Below are 25,654 nucleotides of genomic sequence, written 5' to 3'. Positions count from 1 at the left end.
AATACCTAATAGAACACAGTTTATATGAAACAAGAAACCTGATGACCTGGAAAAGTTCAAGAGGAGAGTTTCCATCCTTTGGAGCTCCTTGCTTTGCATTTACACGAAGCATGACATTTCTGCAGATAAAACATTAGAAACTATGATACTTAGAGTCATTTAGAATCATATATAATTTCGGCTGACAAAATAATGTAAAATACAACTGTTCATGAGGTAGTTAGAATCCTATCTATTAACATAAGCAGATAAAGCAATTTAAAAAAAAAAACTATATGTAGGAATCTAGGTTAATGGAGAAGAGGAAAGAAGAAGAAGAAAAATAGAAGAGAAGAGATTATGAAGAGAGACCTCCTCTCTCCCTATTTATATTAAATTTGATCAAAAGACCAATATGCCATTTTTACAATAATATAAATTCTAACACTCCCTCTCAAGCTGGAGCATACAAATCAAACATACCCAGCTTGTTACAAAACTTGGAAAATAACCCCTTAGACAAAGCCTTGGTGAAGATATCACCAATCTGACTATCCGACCTTGAGTACGGAGTAGAAATCTGATTACTCAAAACCAAATCTCTAATGAAATCACAATCCACTTCAATATGCTTAGTCCTCTTTTATAGTACTATTTGGTTTTACGATATTATGCTTTAGCAAGTAATCTTCTCTTGGACCCTTTCCCCACTTCTATGATGGGCTTGTGGATTCCACCACCTTTAGCCTCTCTCCTTCCTGAATAAGGCAGGGTTCTTTTTGTAGCAAGGTGTAGAAGGGAAATCAGTAGCAACAACAATAGGATGCTCACTAAAAGAAGAAAATATGGACTAGAAAATAAAGATAAATCACAGAAAACATAGAAGGGATTGCTTATGATGGGGATGAGCAGGCCGAGGGCAGCAAGATACGGTTCAGCTAACAATAACAACCTGACAGAACTACACTAGATATCAGTAGGCCTCCAATGGTCGGCCTCCGTTTGCCAAAACTCTCCATTGAGTGTTTACATTTTTTGTGTAACACTAGACAGGAAGGTATATACTGTAAACAAAAAACTAGCAATTAAAATAAGTACCACTTTTAGATAGAACAAGTCATTAACAATGTTTTACAACTACAAGAAAGATAAACATCTACCAATAAATGAAAAAAAAAAAAAAAAAAACAAGGCAAGCTACATACTTTCCCCATTCAGAAGGAGGATTCCAAGCTGATAACAATATATCAGATTTGGCATTAGGCAGGCAGTTTCTCGCAACCAAAAATTTAGTTGTAAACTTAGCAATGCCAATATCTTTGTAATCGCGATCAAAATCATAAATCTGTCAAAAGAACTGTGTTAGATGAAACTTCATGAAATTGTGACAATTAAGCATTATGTTTCAAGTAATCATGATGGAAGGATTTAGTAGATGAAAAGGTCTCCTCTTTGCCTAACCCCAATGATTTCAAAAGACGCATAAAATCTTGAGGTAGTATAAAGCATGCGATGGGACTCTTCCGTAGCTTAAATGTTGTGATTGATTATTAGCTTTTTATGAAACCATGTGAGCTAGGGAACAAATGCAAGGAAAGAAATGAGATAGTTCTTAATTGTGTGAGCAAGATATTAAATTTTGATTTTGGTGTCTATTTTTGTTAGCCAGTAAACGAAAATGTCTCGATATGTGTGGAAATTTATACAATATTTGTGGAAATGTTGAATATATTTATGTTGGAAGGGGTGACATGCGTGCTTTGTGCGATTAATCGGGTGCTCTAAGAGGCCGGATACCCAAGGTATCAAAACACATGTTGAAGATGTTTACAATGAAATGATAGAAAATACATAATACACTCATTAAGTCATCAAACTATAACAAACAACCATAGGGAGAGTGAAAATGAAGAATAGCCACATTAGCTATATGTTGGTGCAGGTAACTAGGAGTCCGAGAGCTAAAAACAACTATATTTTATATCATTGTCATCATAGAAGTCTTGTCAGATAGGTCTGGGGTCTACTGAACTATATTTTACATGAAAATATAAGTAATAATGTCATATTATACATATACCTTAATGTGTATATATACTCATATATAAAACTAATTAAAAACATGGATAATTGTATGTAATTGCTTATTGTAAGGTTCAGGGTGAACACTGTTTGTGGTCTGTCGTGCTGTGGAAGCCACCTCGGCCCCCATTTTCTTCCTTACCTTACATAAGTGTGTGTGTGTGAGTATATATATGGGAAGCGTTCGAGGCCCAAAAGAGAGCCAAACATTGTGGCAAACATTTTTCAATATATGGGCTAGAAGTTTCATAATGCTGATTTTTTGTGAGTATGATCTCTATGGTGAGGAGATCATCCTCACCAAAAATCAGCCCATTCTGAAACTTCTAACCCCAATTTACAAGTTGAAGAATCGTGGACCGCCAATTATTTGTAAGCCACTTTTGGTGGGGTTAGGACGCTCTGGAGTCTTTGCACTTCACCTCCATGAACAAAGTATTCATACCCCCGGTCCATTCTTGGTCTAATCACTTCATAGAATGCTCTAGATAATGTAACTTCTTCTATGAAAGAAGCAGATGCAACACCTAGTTGTTATAATCTTCATAATTTTGATTGAATCACAAACCATATCCACAAAGACTACAATTATGATCAAAACTTTTGTTGTTCAAGAAGAATATAGGAATAAAATCTATGAAGTTGACGAGACAAGGGGAAAAGAAAAAAATGAACTAAAAGCAAAGAAGAACAAACTATCCTAGTATAACCAAGTCCCATTTTTTTTTTTTTAAATCTTCAAAAAGTAAAAGCCAATCTGAAGATAATTTATCCCCAAAAAAATATTAGCAACCTGACATCAAGGATGATGTATGAAATATCTATTTCCTTCAAATTTTTCTTATCTATTCCTTCCAAAGACCAACTAGCAAATCACAAAAGGTAGAAGCCTCCAAATCAATCCACCTAAGAGAAGTAATAGGGTACGGCAACTTCAAAAGAGATCTAACACAGACTGCAAGAGTATTTAATAAATCCAATGCTCATAGAAGAAGGATCCCCCACTTCTCTTGCTAGTCACAATGAAGGAGATGATTCACAAATTCTTCGATCTCCTAGCACATGGAGCAGAGTTTAGCAATGACTTTTCTATGGTAAATTAAGTAGTGAAAAGGTTAGAATGTTGTGTAAAGATGTTTTATGAGCAAAAAAACTAATTTAGAAAGAATTTTGGAGCTAATTAACTAGGACTAGTTTCTTGTTTAGTTTCCAAGACACACCCCCATGACCCATGCACACACTTATATGCATGCATATAAACATTACAATTAATCCCCTATCATATGGATATTCCAAGCTTTTTTCATTCCATTACACTTACCATGTCATTTATCTCAACTTCAGCAAAAGATTTACCATCTGCAAGCATGCTCCAGACCACTTTGTTAATTCTCAAAGAAATACGCATAGCACAAGAAGGGCCTTTATTCTTCTCTTTCTCCATCAGCCTTAATTGTGCTGCTTTCTGCATAGCCATCCTTAACAATGCATATGCAACCTTCCTAGCTTTTAGTGTGTTTGTCATCTCTTTCTTCAGTCCTTGCACCTGAAGAAGAATACTTTGTAAGGCTTTAAACCAGACAAGAACAGTAGCTTGGAAACAATTCAAGAAGTATCATATCAACTGATATGAAAGGAAAGTAGAAGCGTCAAAATTAATCTAATAGATGAACCAAAGGTTTTACAACTTCTTTAATTTTCAAAGCCAAAAAAAGCCAATCACATTTATCCAATGCTTATATTCATCAAAAATTGCAATACTCAATAAACTACTTTGAATATAATGCACGTAAATTTGAGTAAGTCAACCAACAAGTAGCAACCGTGTTACTTCAATTCAGTTAAGGATGCTATAATTGAATAATGGAATCAACTTGGAAAATCATCCAACCATTTTCATGATGCGGTTCAGGGTAAGTAGAGTCCACTCTAGTATGTGCAGTCTTTGACTGGGGAGCATTAATGGAGGCATATAATGCATATGAAGGCATATCCAACAATGGAGAAAACTTCATGGATAGAGTGGAATGGAAGATATTTGAATTATTGTTCCAAAAGTGATTCCCTTGCTTTCATTTGGAAGAAGTTGGGAGCTATATACATTGGAGAGATGAGGCCAATTAGCCTATTGGTGCCCCGTACAACATTATATAAAAAATGCTACCTTCTAGGCTTAAGGTAGTCATCCCAGCCGTGACCAGACCACAAGGCACTTTCATCATGGGGCACTAAAAAGGAATTTATTGAGTCGAGAGTACAATCGGGGATCCAAGGGTGGTATGTGATCCATTTGGAGAAAGCATATGATCATGTCAATCAGGATATTTTGAGATATTCGTTGGGATGGGATTTGAACAAAAATGGACTGAATGGGTTATGAAATGTGCCCTCAGTATCCTTTACCATCATGGTTAATGACAACCCAGCTGGTTTATTTAAGAGTACTAGAAGTCTTAGGCTAGGTGACCCTATATCTCATTTCCTCTTCAATATTGAGGTTGAGGCATTAACAAAGATGATGGCAAGGGCAGAGGAGTAAATGGGGTCTTGTTTGGTTTTGTCGCTGGATGAGGCAGACTAATGATTTTTGGTCTCCAATTTGCATATGACATGTTGGTCTTCCTAGATGCTATCCATTCATCATATTAGTTTTTTATTGTTATTTTGTTTTGAATTGATTTGCCATTAACTTAAAGAAGTGTAAGGTCTTCTAGATTAGTTCTATTCCAAATTTGGAGCTGTTGGTTGGGACCCTAGGAAGCTAAGTTGGTCGTTTCTAGCCACATATTTTGGCTTATCTTTAATTTTTGATCAGTAAGCCTATTCTAAGGTTTTTTTTTTTTTTTTTAAATAATCTTTTATGACGGGGGCTCCAAACCCGTAGGCCCAACTAGCAGGGGCAAGGAAACTGGCCTCTTAGAGCACAATACCTCGCCCAAATCCCCTAGGTCCATGCAACACCACACATACCAGGTAAACAGGGATAAGTCCTTGTGGTTGGCCAATGAGGGAGCTTGAACTCAAGACCTATCCGGTTTGGAGGGATACCTTGGCCACCATGCCCAACACTCATTGGTTTGCCTATTATAAGGTTTTGATCCTAGGTCTATGGTATCAACACACAAATATTTCAACAACGAAGTTAGTTGGCACCTTCATATTTTGGCTATCTTTGGTAGAATCTTATAATAGCAAAGTATATTGGACCAATATTAGAGAGTGTGGGAAGGCTCTTCGGGTCTTGGAAGACGAGGTACCTTTCTAAAGGGGAAAATGTTTTTATCAAAAGCACATTTGCTAGCATCCAAGTTTACTTCTCATTATTATTTATGAATCCAGGAGCACGGAAATGGAATTAGAAAAATAGTTTATGGATTTTCTTTGGAGTGATAAGAATGAGAAGAGAAAATTCCATCTAGTATTGAACTCATCTGTTCACCAAAAAAAATAGAGAGAGAGAGAGTTTAGGTTTTAAAATGATAAAGATAATGAATTAATAACTATTGAGTAAATGTCTTTGGAGGCTTGGCACATACGAAGATATTTATTCAGGCAAAATATGACCAATAAAATTTTGGGTGGAAAGTTGTAGATGCAGGATTTTCGTTTGGGTGTGGTTTAAGGAAAGGTTCCCTAAAAGTTCATTTGAAATTTCATAGTCAGTTGCTTTCAAGGTAGGAAAGAAAAAAGAAACGTGGAACTTGTGTCTGGTTCTAGGAGGATCATTGATGTGACTCTTCATTTCTCAAACTATCGTGTCCAATTTTGAATTCAATTTCATCAAAGAAGAGTTTGGCAATTCAGAATTTCATGAATCTGGTTAAGGATGAGTTGTCTAAGGACATTGATTTCAGGAAAAAGCTTCAATCACTGGGAAGTTAAGTCAGTCAATACCCTTATTAGTTGTATCTCTCATTCCATCTGTCATGCAGGTGGGGATCGACATGTATGGATTGGAAGATAGAATGGAGTCTTCTTGGTCAAATCTTTTTTATCAACTCCTAATACATGTATCGTCTTTGGAATTCCCAACTATAGTTGTATGAGGCCTAAATGTCTCATTAAAGGTATATTTTTCATTTGGCAATTACTTTGGAAAGATAACTGTGGAATTCTCAGTCAAAGTTAGTTAGGACTTTTAGGGATTATATCTAATATTTTAGGAATATCTTAATAAGGAGATTCTGGTTGTATATTATCAAATCTCACAGTTATTTTATTTCCTAGATTAGTGGAGGACTCTTTCCTCTGCTAGCTTGATTAGTTCCTAATCATCTTAAGGCTTGTTTATTGCAACCAACTCCTCTATATATTTCTATGTAATCTTTCATTCAAGATAAGAGAAATTAGTAAGCAACTCTTTCTCAGAAACTTACATGGTATCAGAGCTAGGTTCTGAAAACCTAATTCTCCCACATGACCAAATACGGCATGGCGACTATGAGACAAAGCTCCACATCCGAAGTGACCTCCATTCTAGAAACATCATCTGCTGTAAGCAATCATGGAGGAATAGAATACTCTTCTCTTCTCATCACAAGTCACAAACTCAACGAACAAAATTTCGTCCAATGGTCCCAGTCCATGATGATGTTTATTCGTGGGAAAGGAAAAGAAGATTACCTCACCGGTGAAGTCACTGTACCGGAGAAGACTGACCCTAAATTCAAGCTATGAAAAACAGAGAATCATATGGTGATGTCATGGTTGATTAATTCGATGAATAATGATATAGGAGAGAATTTCCTTCTGTACAGAACAGCCAAGGAAATATGGGACGCTGCAAGAGAAACATATTCATGTTCTGAAAATACATCAGAAATATTCGAAATTGAAGCCATATTACATGATCTGCGCCAAGGGGATCTCACGGTTACTCAATATTTTAATACTTTTACCTGCCATTGGCAACATCTCAATATGTTCGAAGTCCACGCATAGAAGTACTCGGAAGACACAGTCCTATACAGGAAAATTGTGGAAAAAAAATGGACCTTCAAATTTCTTCTCGGCCTCAACAAAAACCTAGACGAAGTCAAAGGCAGAATAATGGGGACGAAGCCTCTGTTGAGTATTAGAGAGGCATTCTCAGAAGTTCATCGTGAGGAAAATAGGAACAAGGTGATGATGTGATTTCAAAATTCTGCTCCCACACTCGAAGGATCTACCCTTGCAATCCGTGGAACCCAACCAAACAACAATAATGACAATCGACAGAAAAAATGGAGACCTTGGTGTGACCACTGCCGCAAACTTGGACATCTCAGAGAAAATTACTGGAAAATTCATGGCAAACTTGTAGACTAGAAGCCATCACGATCAACAAATGATAAGGAAAGCCGAGCCAATGTTGTTGCCACCACAAATGAAAATCCAGCACCTACTGAGACAAGCCCTTTCACCAAAGAACAATTCGAAGTCCTACAAAAACTCTTCAACCAAAGTTCAATATCCCAGTCAAGCACTTCTATCCTTGGAACAAGCATGGTAGCACAGAAAGGTAATTTTTCCAATGCCTTTATAGTTAATAAAAGACATTCAAGACCATGGATCATTGACTCTGGAGCATCAGACCACATGACGGGAGATGCAATAATATTTCACAAATACAGCCCATGCCATGAGAATCACATAGTCCGAATAGTTGATGGATCTCTATCCAAAGTTGTAGGAACTGGTTCAATCAGGGATACAAAGGACTTGAATCTAAACTCTATTTTCCATGTCCTTAATTTGGACTGTAATTTGCACTCAATCAGTAAATTGACTCGTGATCTTAACTGCGTCACTAAGTTTTTCCCAAATTTGTGTCAATTTCAGGAATTGGATTCGGGGAGGACAATTGGCAGTGCTAAGTTGTGTTCTGGACTCTATCTTCTCAAAGAAGATTCTCTTCCAAGAAGATAAGCTCAGAATGCAAGTTGTGTGTCTTTTAAAAGTCGATTAGTTTTAAATTCCAATGTCAATAAAGATAGTGAGATTATGTTATAGCACTATCACCTTGGTCATCCAAATTTCATGTACCTTGAAAAATTATTTCCTTTTTTGTTTATCAATAAAAGTTTGAAAATTTTCAGTTGTGAAATTTGTCAATTTGCCAAACATACTCGGAACCATTATCCTATTCTATCATATAAACATCTCATCCATTTTCCATGATTCATAGTGATGTGTGGGCCCCCCCAAGAATTAAAAATATGATAGGAACACGTTGGTTTGTATCCTTTGTTGATGATCACACTAGATTGACCTGGATATTTCTTATGAAAGAAAAATATGAAGTTGGCCAAAATTTTCAAAATTTCAACTCCATGATACAAACTCAATTCCAAACCAAGATCCAAGTCCTAAAAACTGATAATGCCAGAGAATACTTCTAATCTATCCTCAATACCTATCTCTTGAGTCAGGGCATAGTTCACTTGAGTTCCTGTGTTGACACTTCCCAACAACATGGGGTTGCAGAGAGAAAAAATAGACATTTGTTAGAAGTAGCACGGTCTCTCATGTTATCTACTCACATTCCAAAACAATTTTGGGGAGAGGCAGTCCTTACAACTGCATACCTTATCAATAGAATGTGCTCCAGAGTTCTAAAGTTCCAAACTCCTTGTCAAGTTCTCCTTAACTCCTTCCCACATACTAAAATCATCTCCTCACTTCGTCCTAAAATATTCGGGTGCTCAGTCTTTGTTCACATACATCAACAACATCGTAGCAAATTAGACCCTAAATCCATCAAATGTATCTTTCTTGGATACTCCCCAAATCAAAAGGGTTATAAGTGCTACTCTCCTATAACTAGAAAGGTGTATAACTCAATGGATGTGACATTCTTTGAACACCAATCCTACTACCCCAAATCTGATATTCAGGGGGAGAATATGAGGGAATATCAATTTTGGGACACTATTCATGGTATTGAAACCAATCTAGACCATACTCTTCAGTCCGGGGACTCCTCACAGCCACCACAACCTGTTTCAATCACTTATCCATAAATCAACCATCCTCCAAATCCTGAAATCAATGTGCCACCTCAGTTACTAGTCCACCAATCCAAGAGTCATCTTCCATCACCACATATTGCAAATGATGAGCTTCGTGTCTATGTTAGGAAGAAGAAGTTTGAGAGGGAGATAGAGCACATAACACCTCTCACATATGACCAAGAATCTGAACCGGATCCAAAACCAATTGAAATTCACTCAGGTAAAGGTACTGCTGATCTTGAGATTGTTTCTCATGCTATTAATGATTCAGATTTCCAATTGTTCTGAGAAAAGGTGCTATAACATGCACGAATCATCCTATTTGCAGATTTATTTCATATGACGGCTAGACACCTTCCTATCAGGCATTTTTTTTCTGCTCTTGACAACGTACAGGTCCCTAGCTTTATTCAGGAAGCTCTCAAAAACCCAGAGTGGAGAAAAGTAGTCAAAGAAGAAATTGGAGCTTTGGAGAAAAATGGCACATTGGTAATCTCAGAACTTCCCCCTGGGAAGAAAATAGTTGGTTGTAAGTGGATCTTTACAATCAAACATAAAGCCAATGGAAGTATTGAGAGATTTAAAGCCCGTCTTGTTGCTAAGGGCTTTACACAATCTTATGGAATAGATTACCAAGAAACATTTGCTCCAGTGGATAAACTCAACACTATCAAAGTTCTCCTCTCCCTTGCAGCAAATCAAGATTGGCCCTTGCATCAACTAGATGTCAAGAATGCATTCCTGAATGGTGACTTGGATGAAGAAGTGTAAATGGAGATACCTCCAAGACTGGAAACTTCTTTCAATAATAATAAGGTATGCAAACTTAAAAATTTTTTTGTACGGACTCAAACAATCTCCACGAGCATGGTTTGACAGGTTTGCAAAGTCAGTGATTAAACATGGGTATACTCAATGTCAGGCAGATCATACACTATTTGTAAAAATTTCTCCAAAAAGGAAAATAACAGTGTTGATTGTCTATGTCGATGACATCTTCCTAACAGGTGACTATGAGGAAGAACTCCTGAGATTGAAGATGCTTTTAGCTAAGGAATTTGAAATCAAGGACCTCGGAAACCTTAGATACTTTCTTGGCATGGAGGTGGCACGATAGAAGAAAGGTATAATTGTCTCCCAACGTAAATATATTCTGGATTTGCTTAACGAGGCAGGTATGCTTGGATGTAAACCTGCAGACACTACAATGGATTCTACCAAGAAGATAGGAACTGAGAAGGAAAGTGCACCAGTAGACAGGGGGAGATATTAGAGACAAGTTGGCCGACTTATCTACCTCTCACATACTCGAACTGATATTGGCTTCTCTGTTAGTGTTGTAAGCCAGTTTATGAACAACCCAACAAAAGAACACATGGAAGCTGTGAATAGGATCTTGAGGTATCTTAAGATGACTCCAGGAAGATGTTTATTATACAAGAAGAATGACAAGAGAAATGTTGAAGTCTTCTCATATGCAAATTGGGCTGCAGATGTGTCAAATAGGAGATCAACATTAGGGTATTGTTCTTATGTTTGGGGAAATCTCATGACATGGAGAAGTAAGAAACAGTCCGTAGTCTCAAGAAGCAGCGCAGAGGCTGAATTTAGAGCCTCAGCTCTTGGTATTTGTGAAGGAATGTGGATACAAAGACTACTTAGTAAGCTGGGAGTAGCAGTAGAGAAGTCCATCAAGATGTTCTGCGATAACCAAGCTGCCATAAGCATTGCAAAGAACCATGTGCATCATGATAAGACGAAACACATTGAGATAGATTGGCACTTCATCTCAGAGAAAATTGAGAATTCAGTAGTGCAGCGGGTTTACACTCCTACGAGGTCGCAACCTGCAGACATACTTACTAAAGCGCTTCCAAGACCTAACTTTGAAGAACTAAGTCACAAGCTGGGCATGTACAATATTTACAACCCAACTTGAGGGGGAGTGTGGAATTCTCAGTCAAAGTTAGTTAGTTAGGACTTTTAGGGATTATATCTAATATTTTAGAAATATCTTAATAAGGAGATTCTGGCTGTATATTATCAGATCTCACACTTATTTTATTTCCTAGATTAGTGGAGGACTCTTTTCTCTCTTAGCTTGATTAGTTCCTAATCTTAGGGCTTGCTTATTACAACTAACTCCTCTATATATTTCTATGTAATCTTTCATTCAAGATAAAAGAAATTAGTGAGCAACTCTTTCTCAGAAACTTACAATAACTTTGGATAATATTACTTGGGGTGCTACTTTTGTGACATTTAGTATTATTTCTAAATGTAGTGTGAGTTTGGCAATCACTTGTTCATCCATTGCAATTGCACTCACGAAATGTGGTCGTATTTTATTTTCCTATTCCACATTCTTGGTTCTATCGTAGATTGAAATGATCTCTTTTCCAAAGTTGGTAGTTCATGGGTCTTAAGTACAAAGAAAGGATTTTATGGAGTTTGACCTCGTTTATTGTGTGCTAGAGTATCTAGAAGAAAAGGAGTAACAGTGTATCCAACAAGGATAAACATACTCTATAGAAGGTCATTATTAGTATGGTTGGGAAGGAACATGAGAGGACTGACTTATCTAAGGAGTTTAAGGAGTCTTTTTGAAGGCTTTTTGTTTAAGTTGGAGATGGTTTGTAAGGAATGTGAGAGTAAGGACTGACTTATCATTTCTTTCTTTCTTTTTTTTTTTTTACCATTTCTGTTTTAAGTTTCCTCTTCCTTTATGTTGTTGACAAGTCTGCTTGACCTCCTCATTCTTTTCTTTCTTTAGTTTCATTAATAAAATTTCCTTCAGAAAAAAAAAATGGAATAGAGGAACAAGATTTATGTAAAAAATCCCAAACCGTTAATACAAGGCTGACATAATGATGACTATGATTAAGTGAGATGAAGTCCATTAAAAACTAACAAGCACTTAACAGGGAGGATCATTTTTTGAAAATTCATGGAGAGCCATTGAGGTTTAGAATTATTTATTAGCCCTGTAAGTGTTGACTTTCCTTGATATTAATTTAAAACTAGATATGGCATGCGAATTTTGGCAATATAGTGTGAGGACCGGTGGTTCAGGAAGTTGAAGACATTTAGAAGAGCGGTGTGAGGTGCATTCTAAAAAATTGGAAGGGCCAAAAGCTAGGGGAATGGGGTTAATTAATAATATATATATATATATATATGGGCAGGATTACCATCCAACATTTTATCCAATGGGTTTTGTAAACTGGGGTTAAAAGTTTTGAATGGCCTGATTTTTTGTGAGAATGATCTCTATGGACCCATCAAAAGTGGTTACAAAAAAAAGGACGGTCCATGATTCTTCAACTTATAAACTGGGATTAGAAATTTCGGAATGGGCTGATTTTTTGTGAGGATGATCTCTATGGTGAGGAGATCATCTTCACAAAAGATCATCCAACTTTGAAACTTCTAACCCAAGTTTATAAGTTGAAGAATCGTGGACCATCACTTTTTACCATTAGTTTATAAACCACTTTTGATGGGGTTAGAAGTTTCGGAATGGGCTGATTTTTTGTGAGGATGATCTTCTCGCCATAGAGATCATCCTCACAAAAAAATCAGCCCATTCCGAAACTTTTAGGTCATATAAGACAAAACTTTGGCTGTTGAACCCAACCCATATATATATAGATGTAGGGTGGCGTTCGGCTCACAATCTTATTCTCATAAAAGTTTTGTCCTATGTGGCTTAAAAGTTTTGGATTGGGCTGATGTTTTGTGAGGATGATCTCTAGGGTGAGGAGATCATCCTCGCCAAAAATCAGCCAAATCTAAAACTTCTAAGTTCATCAATAGTGCTTTAAAATTGTGAACCATCGACTTTTTACCAAAAATCTGTAAACCAATTTTGATGGACTTGGAAATTTCAAATTCGGCTGATTTTTGGTGAGGATGATGACCTTAACATAGAGATCATCGTCACAAAAAATCAGCCCAATCTGAAACTTTTAACCCACATAGGACAAAACTTTTGTGAGAATAAGATTGTGAACCGAACATCCCCCATATATATACCATCTGACACTCTCAAACCTCCTTCAAAGTTCAAACTTCTTCATAGAGAGTCATCAAACAATGGTTGAGAGATATTTTTAGTTGATGATGAATGCACGTTCGTTTGGAGATCCTTTGGTTAAAAAAGAGAGCTAAAGAACATAAGTGTTGACTCTAGGAATTTCAGTTTTCAATAGTTCAGTGATGGATGACAATGGGAAACGTTTCTATGAATCTAAAGGCTGTGGAGAGAGGATTAGACTCAGCCATGCTTTATGGAGCTGAATGTTGGGCTATTAAGTAACAAAGATGAGGATATTGAGATGGATGAGTAAATAGACTAGGAAAGAAAAATTAGAAATGAATGTACTAGAGGGGATTTAAGAATAACTCCAACAAAAGACAATATAAAGTAAATTAGGGCATGTATAAAAATACATGTAACAGCACTAGCAACAAAATTAAACAGGTAATAAGAAGGCCAAAAATGACATGGATAGTGGCGGTAAAAGAATAGGTGAAGATACATCTTGACATAAGATATGGTCCAATATAGAGTTGAAGGGAGAATTAGGATTCATGTTGCCAACCTCAGTAACTTGGATAAGGCATAGATGGTGATGAATCAGGATATAGAGAAGACCTGAGCATAAATGCTATGCAGGATTATCTGCAACCTTTCCACTTAATCAAAGTATTTGTGTGAAACGTAATTAGTGATCTTAGAAAAAGAAAAGATAGAGATTAAGATGAAAATCGGCATTCAGACATAGCGCTTGTTTATGTTGGGTGTTAAGAAAAGCACAAAATATCAACAACAAAAAAAAGTACTTAATAAATTTGATCTCTCACCAGTGTGGATCTTCCACCAGTAATCATCCACAAATTGCCGCCATCCTCTGGAGGTTCACATAGGTCCTGAGAAGTATCATTGTTAATTGACAGGTTCCTAATGTCATCAAGGATCAACTTCTGCTCTCGTTCATTCTCTTCAAGGTCGATTCTTGCAAGTTCAATTTCTTCAACACCATCAGGAACGACCTCATCTTCTTCTTCTTCAACATCTTCATCATTATCAGCAAGATATGAGAGACTACTCCTTCGAGGCCTGAATCACACCAATTAAAACAAAAAGATTTTCAAGGGTATGAAAATTGTTGTCCTGGAAATGCAATTCTTGAAAAATGTTACATCTTTCTTTTACTTGATTAACCTATAAGCACAGTATTAAATTTCGTCATATTTCCACGAAATACACCGAAATATTTCCATTTCCACAAGCTCCAACACGAAATTTAATCGACAGTTTCTTTTTGTATATATTTCGATGGAAATCACCATTCATTTCGTGAAATATTTAGATGAATAGTGAATTTTGACTGAAAGCATCAAATTTTAGGTATGAAAATGCAATATTTCGATGAATAGTAAATTTCGACCAAAATATTTTTTTTTTAAAAACTTATAATTTCTTTAAGAAAGAACTTGTAAATTAAACATAATTTTTTCTAATAAAAAATTGCACATAACATTCATCCGATAGTGTAAATGAATTATGATAAGTTAGTTATCTATATCATCTTATTTTAATGTATTTTAAGCATATTAGTACTTTATATAAGCACGCATAGAATCAGCCATATATCAATTAGTTATATACGTTAACAATTTATTCATACTTATTCCAAAAATAAAAGAAATATAATAATGCATGAATGCAATACTTAATAGTTTCTTCATTTTAATGTCTTATATATTATGTTTTATGTGGTTAATGCAACATTATTATTCTCATTTCCACTGTCAACCTCTCAATACATGTGTATGTGTAGCAAAATGTTGTTGATGTTTAATTTCACACTCCATATGGTAGTTTATTGAATTTTGATGACTTAGTGAGTGTCTTTTACATTATGAATAGAGTGCTTCTATTGCCAGCCCAACTTTTGCTAATGCCACCCCAAGATGTGTGCTAATTCTTTAGTGATTTACATATATGAATTGGGGTGGCGTTAGCAAAAGTTGGTGTCAATAGAATCTCTATTATATAATGGTATAAATATAAAATTTTATTGAATATAATAAGATAATAGCATTATAGGAAAATTGTATTATAGATCTATAACATCATACATTGCTTTATGTAGAGCATAGGAAGTAACAATAATTCTTCACAGCAGCTAGTGTACATCTCTAAACATGAACCATAATCCTTCATTTCATTAAGCTCGAAGAGCTGAAAATCTAGGAACAATATTAAGTAGCATTCTTGGGTGTTTTGAGGTCATCTCCGGAATCCCAATGAATCTTCGCAAAAGCAAACTATTTGCAATAGGGGAGGAGGTTGGATTGGAAGCAGTGGCGGCCTCGATTGGTTTTCAATCAAGGGCCCTTCCGTCTACATACTTGGGGCTTCCTCTGGGGATGGGGTACACTAGTAAGGACATTTGGGAGCCGGTGGTAGAAAGGATGAGAAAGAGACTGAGTATTTGAAAAGCGAAGCTTCTAACTAAAGGAAGGAAAATCACCCTCATTAAAAATGCATTGGCTAGCATTCCCATCTATACTTTGTCTCTTTTTTCTTTGCCAAGATATGTGGAAGTTTAATTAGAAAGAATATGTCGTGATTTCTTGTGGCATGGCAAGGAGGGTTTGAGAAAACATCATTGGGTGCATTGGAGCAAGTTATGCTTACCCAAGAAGAATGGGGGTTTGGATATTCGAAAATTTGGATCTATGAATGCAGCTTTGTTGGATAAGTGGCTTTGGAGGTTCGACGAGGAGGAGGACAGTCTTTGGAGGAAAGTAATCACGGACAAATATGATGTAGATGGGAACGGGTGGGAAAGTGGTCCGATGAGTGGAGCGATGGGGTATGGTGTGTGGAAGGGTATCCTTAGAAGACTGCCAGTAGATAGGAGCAGAGTGAAATGGAAGGTTGGGAGCGGGACTAAGGTGAGATTCTGGGAAGATTGGTAGTGTGAGAATAGTCCCCCAAATGATTCGTTTCCAGATTTATTTGATTTATCATTGAAAAAGAATCAAGTAGTGTCCGCTTTCAAGAGAGTGGAGAGTGACGTGATTAACTGGGACTTTATGCTAGGGAGGTTTATTGTTATGGTGGAGAATACTTATGTGCAAAATTCTTCAACAGATAAAAGACTGTGGACAGGTAACCGAGATGGGAAGTTCACAGTCAAATCGTTGTACGTTAGCATCGCGCCAAGTAGTGCGATTTTATTTCCTCACTCTCTTGTCTGGGGTGGTAAGATACCTCCGAAGATTTCGATTTTCCTTTGGTTGGCGGCTTTAGGGAGACTCGCAACTTTAGACTAGTTGATCAAAAGAGGTTTCATTTCGCCAAACCAATGTTGTATGTGTAAATCTCAGGCGGAAACAGTGGAACCACTTACTCATCCACTGTCAGGTGGCTTATCATGTTTGGTCGCACTTTATGGTTTTATTCGGGATTGTGGGATGCTTTCCTCTATCAATCAAGTTGGTTTTGGAATCCTAGTTGGTATGGGGTGCTTCATTCTCATCTTCTAAACGGGTTTTGTGGTTCTTGGCACCATTTGCAATTTGTTGGGATATCTGGAAAGATCGCAATCGTTGTATCTTTGAAGGAAAAGTCTCTACGCTGGAAGGAGTAGTTCTTTCGGTTTTGGAGATCATGTTTTCTTGGAATAAACTTTATAAGGATTTCGAGGGGGTCTTCTTTGAGGACTTTGTTGTGCGTTGGGACAGGATGTGTTTGTTACAACGAGATTAACTCGGTGGTCGAGCTCTATTTGTTTTTTCTTATTTCTTTTGCTTTGCCATTTTTGTCTTGTTGGTCCCCTTTGTATTTAAGCTGGTCACCTCGACCCCCTCTTTTCTTTTCAATAAATTATCTTTACCGATCATAAAAAAAGATACAGGGGTTAAGACTCTAATTATGGTGGTGATGATGGTAATGATGTTTATAAAATTCTATAAGTACATCATAGGTGTTTAAAAGCACATATTGGATTAAGCAATATTTACAATTTGTACACAATATATATAAGTTTATAACAAATGGTAGCCTGATTTCTTGAAACCAAAAAAAAAAGAGAATACTTATTGTATCAGCTCCCACATACTAAAGATCATTCCCCAAGTTTAAGAATTGGCAAACAGTAGGAGGATAGACACAGTGGGAACCTCAGTAATGATTCAAAATGCTTATGAGAAGTATTATGGTGCAGACACTAAACCTGTAAAGATAAACTATATGCACGAAGAAGAAAAAAACCTCACTTTGGAAGCCGAGCAAAAAGAAGGTTGGTCAATACATCCAGCATGACCTGAAACTGGCGAGATGTCATTGCTGCAGTTATATTGGGGGAATTGAAAGCAAGCTCTTTTAATGGCTTCACCTGCAGAGCAAAAAACCAGCTAGAGTTTAAAGCAGCGAACTATAAGTTATTGGATATTAACCAGTTCTCTACTTGACTTATCATAGGAAACGTTAAATATTGTGGCATAAATTACGATGAGAGATTACATTGCCACATAAACTTTTGCTAATGCCACCCCCAATTCATACGTAAATCACCAAAGAATTAGCACACATCTTGGGGTGGCATTAGCAAAAGATGGTGTGGCAATAGAAGCTCTTACTACGATGCATATGAATATGCAATAACTACTGACAACTGTAATTATTTGATACAACATTTTAAGCTGGAAATTCATGGAAGCAGTATCTAACCTTCAAATCTGTGGTTCCACTTTTGTGTCTAGTGTACTGAAAGTACATTGAACAAGGCATAAACACTTGTTCAAGTAGAGCACCCGTACGCTTTACTTTTGGAGAGCTCCTGAGAATTTTCGGCAGCCACTGCAATCCAGCCCCCGGATCAACATCAGTTGGTGCAACATGAGCTTGAACATGTTCCAACATCACAGACAACTCCGCACGTTTCCAGGTCATTTCGGGTTCAGACTCAGGAATATTTATACTAACAGTACCAAGAGTTTGTTCAATCATCTCATGACCAACATGGAGAACAGTATGAAATGAACGAGCTAAGACACGGCCGCTGGCTGCAGCAAGAAGAAATCTACCCTGGCAGGGAAACAAAGAGTAAAAGTAGGAGATGAGTTCCACTTGTCATAAAGCACTCAGAAATGATAAAGAGGTTGACAATGTGCATCGTGACATAATAATGCAGTTAGCAGATAAAAATAATTTGAATTAACATTGTTTGCTCTTATCAGCTTCTCCTATGAGAAGAAAAGAGAAAGTCGGGTCATTAGAAGTATACAGGAAATTGCAGTCTCCTTTAGAAACTGTTAACCAACCAACTACTCCAAAAGACCGATCTGTTGGAGTGGGGGAGAACTATGAATATAAGAGGGTCACAGGGCTTAACCGGGGTATGACTCACCCGAGAGTGGAGGAAAATGTACACTCAACACTCCTCCTCACTCATAAGGGTGGAAAGAATCGAATCTGTGAACCTAGTGCTCTGAAGCTCGTGTCTTTAAACCATGATGTGCCTTTTGGATAGGTCTGACTCTTGGAAAGCCCACTTGCCTGAGTTAGTACAGGCGACCACTCCGAGTCTAGCTTCGGATCCCACCCCTTGCTACTGGATTATGGAGGATCATAAGATAAGTGTCCCCATTACTAGGGTAAGGCCGGATTCGTCTTTCGTATGAAGCCAAAATCCTTGAGGTTCAAGGAGTGGAATAAAGAAGCATTTGGTAGAATTGACAAGTGGAAGATGAAAAAGAGTTAAAGAAATCTGGCCGCTAGTAAGAGATTAGTTGGAGACATAAATCTATAGTGAAATGGCTTAAGAATAAGGTTGTCAATGGGATGGGCTTTGGCCTGGCCCGTCGTGAGCAGGGTTTGGGTAGTGTTAGTAGGCTCGTTTAGTAATCTGGTCAGGGCTAGAAGTGCCTGATTCATGTTTAGGGCCGGGCTCCGGGCTTTGGGAACTAGGTCTGAAGGCAACCCATCCTGATTACTTATATTTTATTTTATTTATTATATATTATAACTATAGTTATGTAGAAATATATAGGCAAAATTATGTTTAAAATCAGGCCTGGCCTGATCATGGGCCTGGTTTGGGCTAGGATTTTGAGGCCCCGAATAGAATCGGGGAGTTTACAGCCCAGACCATTGACAACCCTACTTAAGGAGAACGTCAAGAATACAAACTTCTTTTACTAGATAGCTAAATGCAAGGAAACGGTTCTACAATTGTTGAAAGCAACAAAAAACGCATTAAACAATTCCAAAACACACCTATAAACAGTCCATGAGACTCGAAAAATCAAGTTCTCAAAAAACGATGGAAGTTCCGAAGCTTTGTTCTTCGCCTAGGGCTGACATCATCATGCCATCATGCTAACATCAACAGCACAGAAACAGATTTTTTTTTCACACTCAATAGATCTGATTCCAACTTGAGACTATGAGAAAAAGAATCGCATAGAGCATTGCCCTCTACAGCCTTTTGTATTTTACTAAAACATAAACATTACAATTATACACTTGCTACATACACACCATTATACAACTCCACTAACACCAATGGCTCTTGGGTCCTATAATAGGCCGAACAAGTTCATATTGTGATGGCTATATGGCTTCTTTATAATCCTTAGAATTTTCTAAACGAAGCTTTGAAATCTAGTAATTTTTTCTGCTCTGCAGTTGGTTTGTTATCATCAAATATTGAAGGCTTTCTCTAACTTCAGATCTCAGTTTCGATCAAGTCATAAAGTTTTCTATTTTTTCCATTGTTTCTATAATCCTCTTTTTATTCCTTAAACAGTCCTCATTGCCTGTCTTATGAATGTATCGTTCCCTCTTCTCTTCTTAGTTGTTTGGTACTTTGTCTCAGAATTGGATCGATTATGGCTTCTAGTTCTCTTTACGATAAGTCTCTTAAACCTTGGTTACAAAAGTAGTGAAGGGGTTGAAGTTTCAATGCAAAAGATGATCAGATAACGAAAAGAAAAGATACCACAGAACTCACATTAGCTTCCTCTGAATGAAGATTAAATTGAGGTTGAATAACATTCACCATGAACTGTCTTGTCCCCTCCTCATCCGAGTCATCCACGGTTCCATTCTTTGCTGGTCAAAAATCAATTAAATGCCTCTTAAATAATATGTCGAATAATACAAACCTAGTCATGTTTTAGGAATAAAGCATTTATGATGAATATCAGATAACTAATAAAACATTGCTAAAAATGTTATAATAATCATTATGGTAACCTAAATTTTTGCAACGAATTTTAATAGAGGTTTCTCACAGACCTTTGCAAGATACATAAATTAACATAACTCCTCAAATTAATATCACCAAATAAATATACAAGGTATGCTTAAGACTCACCAACTGTAACAGCTGTCGAGCTTTCCATTTTGGCTGGATGTGATGGTGACGAATGGTACTCTGAAGTGTCCAAATGTTCTGGAGAAGGAGAAGTTGTAGACTGGGTAATAGAAGGTAAAGGCACAGTGGTGTCATCTTGAACCATTTCAGTTCCACTTGCCTCCTTACTATCCTGAAGAAGTTTCCTCTGTGCATACTGCCAAGATGGAGAAGGCTTTGGAGGTTCAAATGCTTTAGATATTCCACCAACCCATGACCAAACAGCATCTCTATTCTCAATAGTCCACAAAATCTTAAACCCAAAAATACACACACGTATGCAATTGTCAGCTACTACAACATTAAATCCATCATCGTCACTTGGGTCAGATTGTGAATGATCATCACCCTCGCTCCAATTTTCAAACTCTGAATTGGCATGTGTCATCTCAAGATTTCTTCTTCCAACTTCTTGCCATTGCAATATTCTTGTGGGATCAGCCTTTGGGGCTTGCCTTCTGATATTAATATAGACAGAAGATAACAAAAATCCATCATCACGATGCTTCGCTATGTAATTATCCATGTTACTGCCCTTTTCATTGCCATCTTTATTCACAGACAAGAATTGTGAATTTTTTTTTTCCATTTGAACTTCTTTAGTAACACAGGTGCAACCTTCTTTATTTAAATATGCCTTTAGCATGTGAAGGTCAAGACCTTGGTAAACAAGATCAAGAGGATCACGAATGCAATCAAAAGTATATTTTTGCCTACCACGACCAAAACAAAATTCATATTTGAACCTGGCCATTCTAAATGTCAGTCCACAAGCAGGATCATCATCATCTAAATGAGTATGCTTTATACAAGTGGGCATTGCATCAAGACGGAGCATAAATTCTGTCATCACCTTGTCAAGGGACAAGTTACCTGATCTGGCAACTCTTGGGACTCCAAAACGTGGCCATCGGGAAAATGAGCGCAATTTATGAGGAGGATTATAGTTCATGTACCAGAAATTAATAAGCCATGCTAAATCATGAGCACCAACATCCATGGTTGGGGAATCAATTGGAAGATTCTTCGATTCATTTGGCAAAGCATCAAACGCTGCAGCCAAGTGAGAAGAAGATGGTCTAAAAGAAAAGTTCCACCGAAGGGAGAGGGAAGTCGATCTGAAGGGGTCATAAACTTTCTTACGAGGCTCTCGTTCATTGGGAAGAGCATATAGATAGTGATTAAGGGGATTGCCAGAATCACATTCCCACTCCATAGTTACTTCGAGACCAAAGGCGGGAACTTCAAGAAAAGCATCAGACACAACAACATTAGGAAGTTTTAAACTTCCATTGTTTACTAAACTCTCCAAACTGCTCAACAAAATCTTGAAATCCTTCACAGAAACAGAAACACGACCATCTGACTGCAGGATCTCCATATAATTAGAGATAATTTGAAGTTTGTCACGTTTTTCGTAAGGGTCAGTTGTTCCAAGAATGTTCCATCTTGTCTCAGAAAAATATAAGCTATTGTTCCCATGAATATAGTTCCTTACTTCATCCCACCATGGTAAGCTGCGCTCCTTTTTAGGTGGCTGAACTACTTGTGACACACCTGAAGCATAAGGATTATTGGGATCGGAAACAACATTTCTAACACTCAAATTAGCTCTACGGAGAGCCACCGTAAAAGCATAGCTTATGTCAGCAAAGGATGGTTCAAAACCCACTCCAAAGCAAACTTCTCCTTTTTGGAAATGAATTGGCAAATCTGAGTATGTTTTCAGTGGTGGAGTTGTACCACTCAGTGAACGAAGCATGCACACCTTCCTCCATTTCCCAATGAAGACATCTTGTTGAATTTGAGGCTGGAAACATGTTGCCTGAAATCAACAGAAGGTTAGAATGGCAACGTAGAATACAGGAAACCGGAAGTTTGCATTATTGCAATATAAAGTAACCCAGGTAACGAAATTCGAAAAAAAAAAAAAAATTAGGGTTTAGGGTAGATCATTTTGATTCCACTAGTAATGAAGATTCGGAATATCACACATTAATAAATCAAAGATCAATTCAATAACTAAAAGAAAGATCGATTCTTTGGGATCCTTCCTTTGTTCAAATGGAACGAACAAAGATAGAATCAGACCGATTCTCAAAATGCCTTTCTGGATATTCCTCAATGTCCCGGCAATGAAGCATGCATGGTCTACAACCATATTTCTATTAGAAAGATTTAACTAAAAATGAATATAATAAAAGGGTGCCCAGCAAATTCTAAATTCATATTTAATGAAGTCAAGAAGTTAAAGTGGTAAAAATATAATGAGCTAACCAAATTAATCAAGAAAATCTATCGTCCCACACAAGAATGTGGAAATTTGTATGAAGATGACAAGGAAACTAATGGAACCCAGCTAACCAAATTAATCAAGAAAATAACTCAACTAAACCTACATTTAGTAATCTCCAAATCAGGAAATAACCAAAAGCTACCATTTTTTGTAGGTTGAAGACAGAGCAGATAAAACCTATAAGAAAAAAAAAATGTCTTGTAATAGCTGATGGTTCAAGATAAAGCATCAGGTGAGTAAGCTCTGAGAAAAATTATTGCAGGTTCGGAACTTAGCTATTTCACAGCATTGCAAGAGAAAATTCCAGAATTAATTTAAAATATCACATTGAAGCGTAAAATAAGAACCTAGAGATGGAATGATTTAGCCTGACATGAAATTCAGCACTAATCTTGACTAAAAGAAGAAGGATACATTTCCTCAAATATTGAAAGATCCAATGAAAGAAGATCAGAACCATATAGAAGGCAACAATATACTCATGACTCATGTCTGTACTGGATCAAGTACAACTGCAGTGCAAAGAACATCTAAGGGCACATCAAACTTAATCAACAGTAATATCAGTCTGAATCATATCAATCTGAGAGGGATTTCCAAAACTACATGAACTGAACAGACACAATATCTTCCTCCGTCACATTTGAAAAAAAACAAGTTAATTTCAGCTGAGTTGAAATTTTAGACAATCCAGTCAAAGATCTTGACATTGGCTCTAACGCATGAATGAATTATTTAAAAGGTTGTTCATTTATGCAAATATTTTACGTATTAAGGCGTATGTAGTTAATGTGACTTGAATATTCTCATTTACATGTATGATACAGTTGATTTTGGTTGTCATGCTTTTATATACTCATGCATGCCTATAGAGAGACTCTATTTATCTTCATTTCCACAATCCCTATGGTTGTTTATGATAGTTTGTTGACATGTCAGCATGTTTTCATGCTTGTTTTATCATTACCTACAATTTCAATGAAAATTTCCTCAATATTTCCATCAATTCTACAGTATACCCATCATTTCCATCATAATTATATTAATTTCCAAATTGATCGAGATATCCATTTCCAGGCTGACCGAAATAGGCACCAAAACAAAAATTTAATACCTTGTTCATAATGATATAAGGAGTAAAGAACGGGATAGCTAGGAAGACAAGGTGGATTAGAATTTATTGAATCATATCATCTTGATCTATACTTGTCAAGAAAAAATCTAGATCTGTTCATGGATAGTGAGATTACAGAGAATTCATCCACTTTCTCTCCGCACTTGATTCATTGTAAATGATTTTTACAAAGTATTTGATGCTTCAACCTTCTCTTAATTGTTTGGTTTCCTTTCACAAGTGTTAGAGCACTGACAAAGATATACTGATTGCTTCTTCATGGTAGATTCTAATCATAAGCCTCATCCTAACTATCAAAAACAATTATTTTGCACATTCAATTCCTTCCTTGGAATTCCTCTCCTAAACACCTTCAGATTTGCACCCAAAGATCTCCTTGAGATTCATTCAGGCCTCATGAACCAAAGCCCGGCCAAATCCCCTACCCATGAAAGTAGATAACTCAGTCAAAGCACCCCATCTGAGTCCCCGACCCCCATGGGCAGAGGGCTTGAGGTGGACATCCCAGGGACTCGGCCAAGGAGGCCGAGCCCCCTACTTCTAGGTGATAGAGACCTAATCAAGGGCGTCCAACCAAGTACCCAAACCTGAAAGGAAGAGGACTTGGTATGGAAGCTTCCCAACTGAGTAAACCCTCATCCATGGACAGGAACTCTACGTAGGACTCTGAAAACAATTCCTTTTTCTAATATTAAAAAAAAAAAAAAATTGGGGAACCCAATCCGAGTACTTTGCAAGCAGATAACATGGCGCAGTCGTTGCTTCACCAATCAAGATCAGCAGCTATGCCGCCACGTGGCCCACTACTGCGACAAGCTGTTACAAAACCGACAACATACTCAAAGATTACAAAATAAAGGACAAGTGATGGTGGATACATGAACTATGTAGACAGTTACGAATCGGGCCATAACGACCCTCATCATAATTGCAAACTTAAAGCTAGAAAAGGATGAAGAACTGCCTCATAACAGGGAGCTTTTGATGTCGTGACTTTCAATAACTCAACTCATCCCTTTTTTGGCTCTAGAACTTGAAACTCCCACTGGCTTGACCGCCATAGTCCCTTCGGAAACTACCACACTAGTGCCAGTGAAGACAATCCATCAGAGAAGAAGACCGGATTTAGTGAAACTTACCAGAAAAGAATAACAAAGTAACGAAGTTAACCGGGAAAGAAAAACATAATTGTTGATTCATATCTTGAGGAGTGGGCAACCTGGAAAGTTGCCCACACTAATTTTAGAGTAACCATTATTATATCCGTCCGAACTGTGGTCTAGTCACATCTTTGGTCATGAGATGAAAAGAGTCTTGATTCCACCATTAATTAATTTCCTTTCATTCATGTTCGCTTGCCCTTTATTTTTCTGAATTCTTTCACTGATTGCTGCATTTCCTTAGTAGTTGCTTAAAGGAATTTTACCTAAAAAATTAAGTTGCACCATAGCCATTTATTCAAACATAATACTAACTCTAGATTTGATCCCCAATTGTGGATTTATCATAATACTTTCATTCTCATCTTCCTTGTACAAAGATGGCAGAAACTGAGTAAACACATTTCATACACATAGATATCAATCCCATTAATCCAAATTAACACAGCTCCTATGGTTATCATTCTCTAAATTTATTCTCACACTTCCCACATTTATGGGAACATCAAAAGGACTGACAGATAAAAAAGTGGACATACATAGCCTCTCTAAATCCAAATTAGCTTATTATA

General features: G+C 37.0%; 1 protein-coding gene across 4 annotated transcripts in view; it reads right to left on the bottom strand.

Moving 5' to 3' along the window:
• LOC147404985 (protein SABRE-like) overlaps positions 1–25,654 on the bottom strand; it is a 72,576-nt gene that overhangs the window by 5,274 nt on the left and 41,648 nt on the right. For 2 of the 4 annotated variants that reach the window (XM_086441110.1, XM_086441111.1), the window contains 8 exons: positions 20,453–22,316; positions 20,087–20,187; positions 17,803–18,159; positions 17,349–17,467; positions 13,920–14,175; positions 3,383–3,607; positions 1,185–1,324; positions 47–119 (listed from right to left, as the gene is read on the bottom strand). In XM_086441110.1, the coding sequence (XP_086297236.1) occupies positions 47–119; positions 1,185–1,324; positions 3,383–3,607; positions 13,920–14,175; positions 17,349–17,467; positions 17,803–18,159; positions 20,087–20,187; positions 20,453–22,316 (3,135 nt within the window). Of the gene's footprint in view, positions 1–5; positions 120–1,184; positions 1,325–3,382; positions 3,608–6,437; positions 6,538–6,684; positions 6,733–13,919; positions 14,176–17,348; positions 17,468–17,802; positions 18,160–20,086; positions 20,188–20,452; positions 22,317–25,654 lie in introns of those variants that run through there. The other 2 variants (XR_015178028.1, XM_086441112.1) reach the window with 2 other exon arrangements.

Source organism: Akebia trifoliata, chromosome 4, assembly GCF_017979445.1.
Source record: "Akebia trifoliata isolate Shusen 1 chromosome 4, ASM1797944v1, whole genome shotgun sequence".
NCBI classification, from domain to species: Eukaryota; Viridiplantae; Streptophyta; class Magnoliopsida; order Ranunculales; family Lardizabalaceae; genus Akebia; species Akebia trifoliata.
This window is presented reverse-complemented; position numbering and strand designations above follow the sequence as displayed.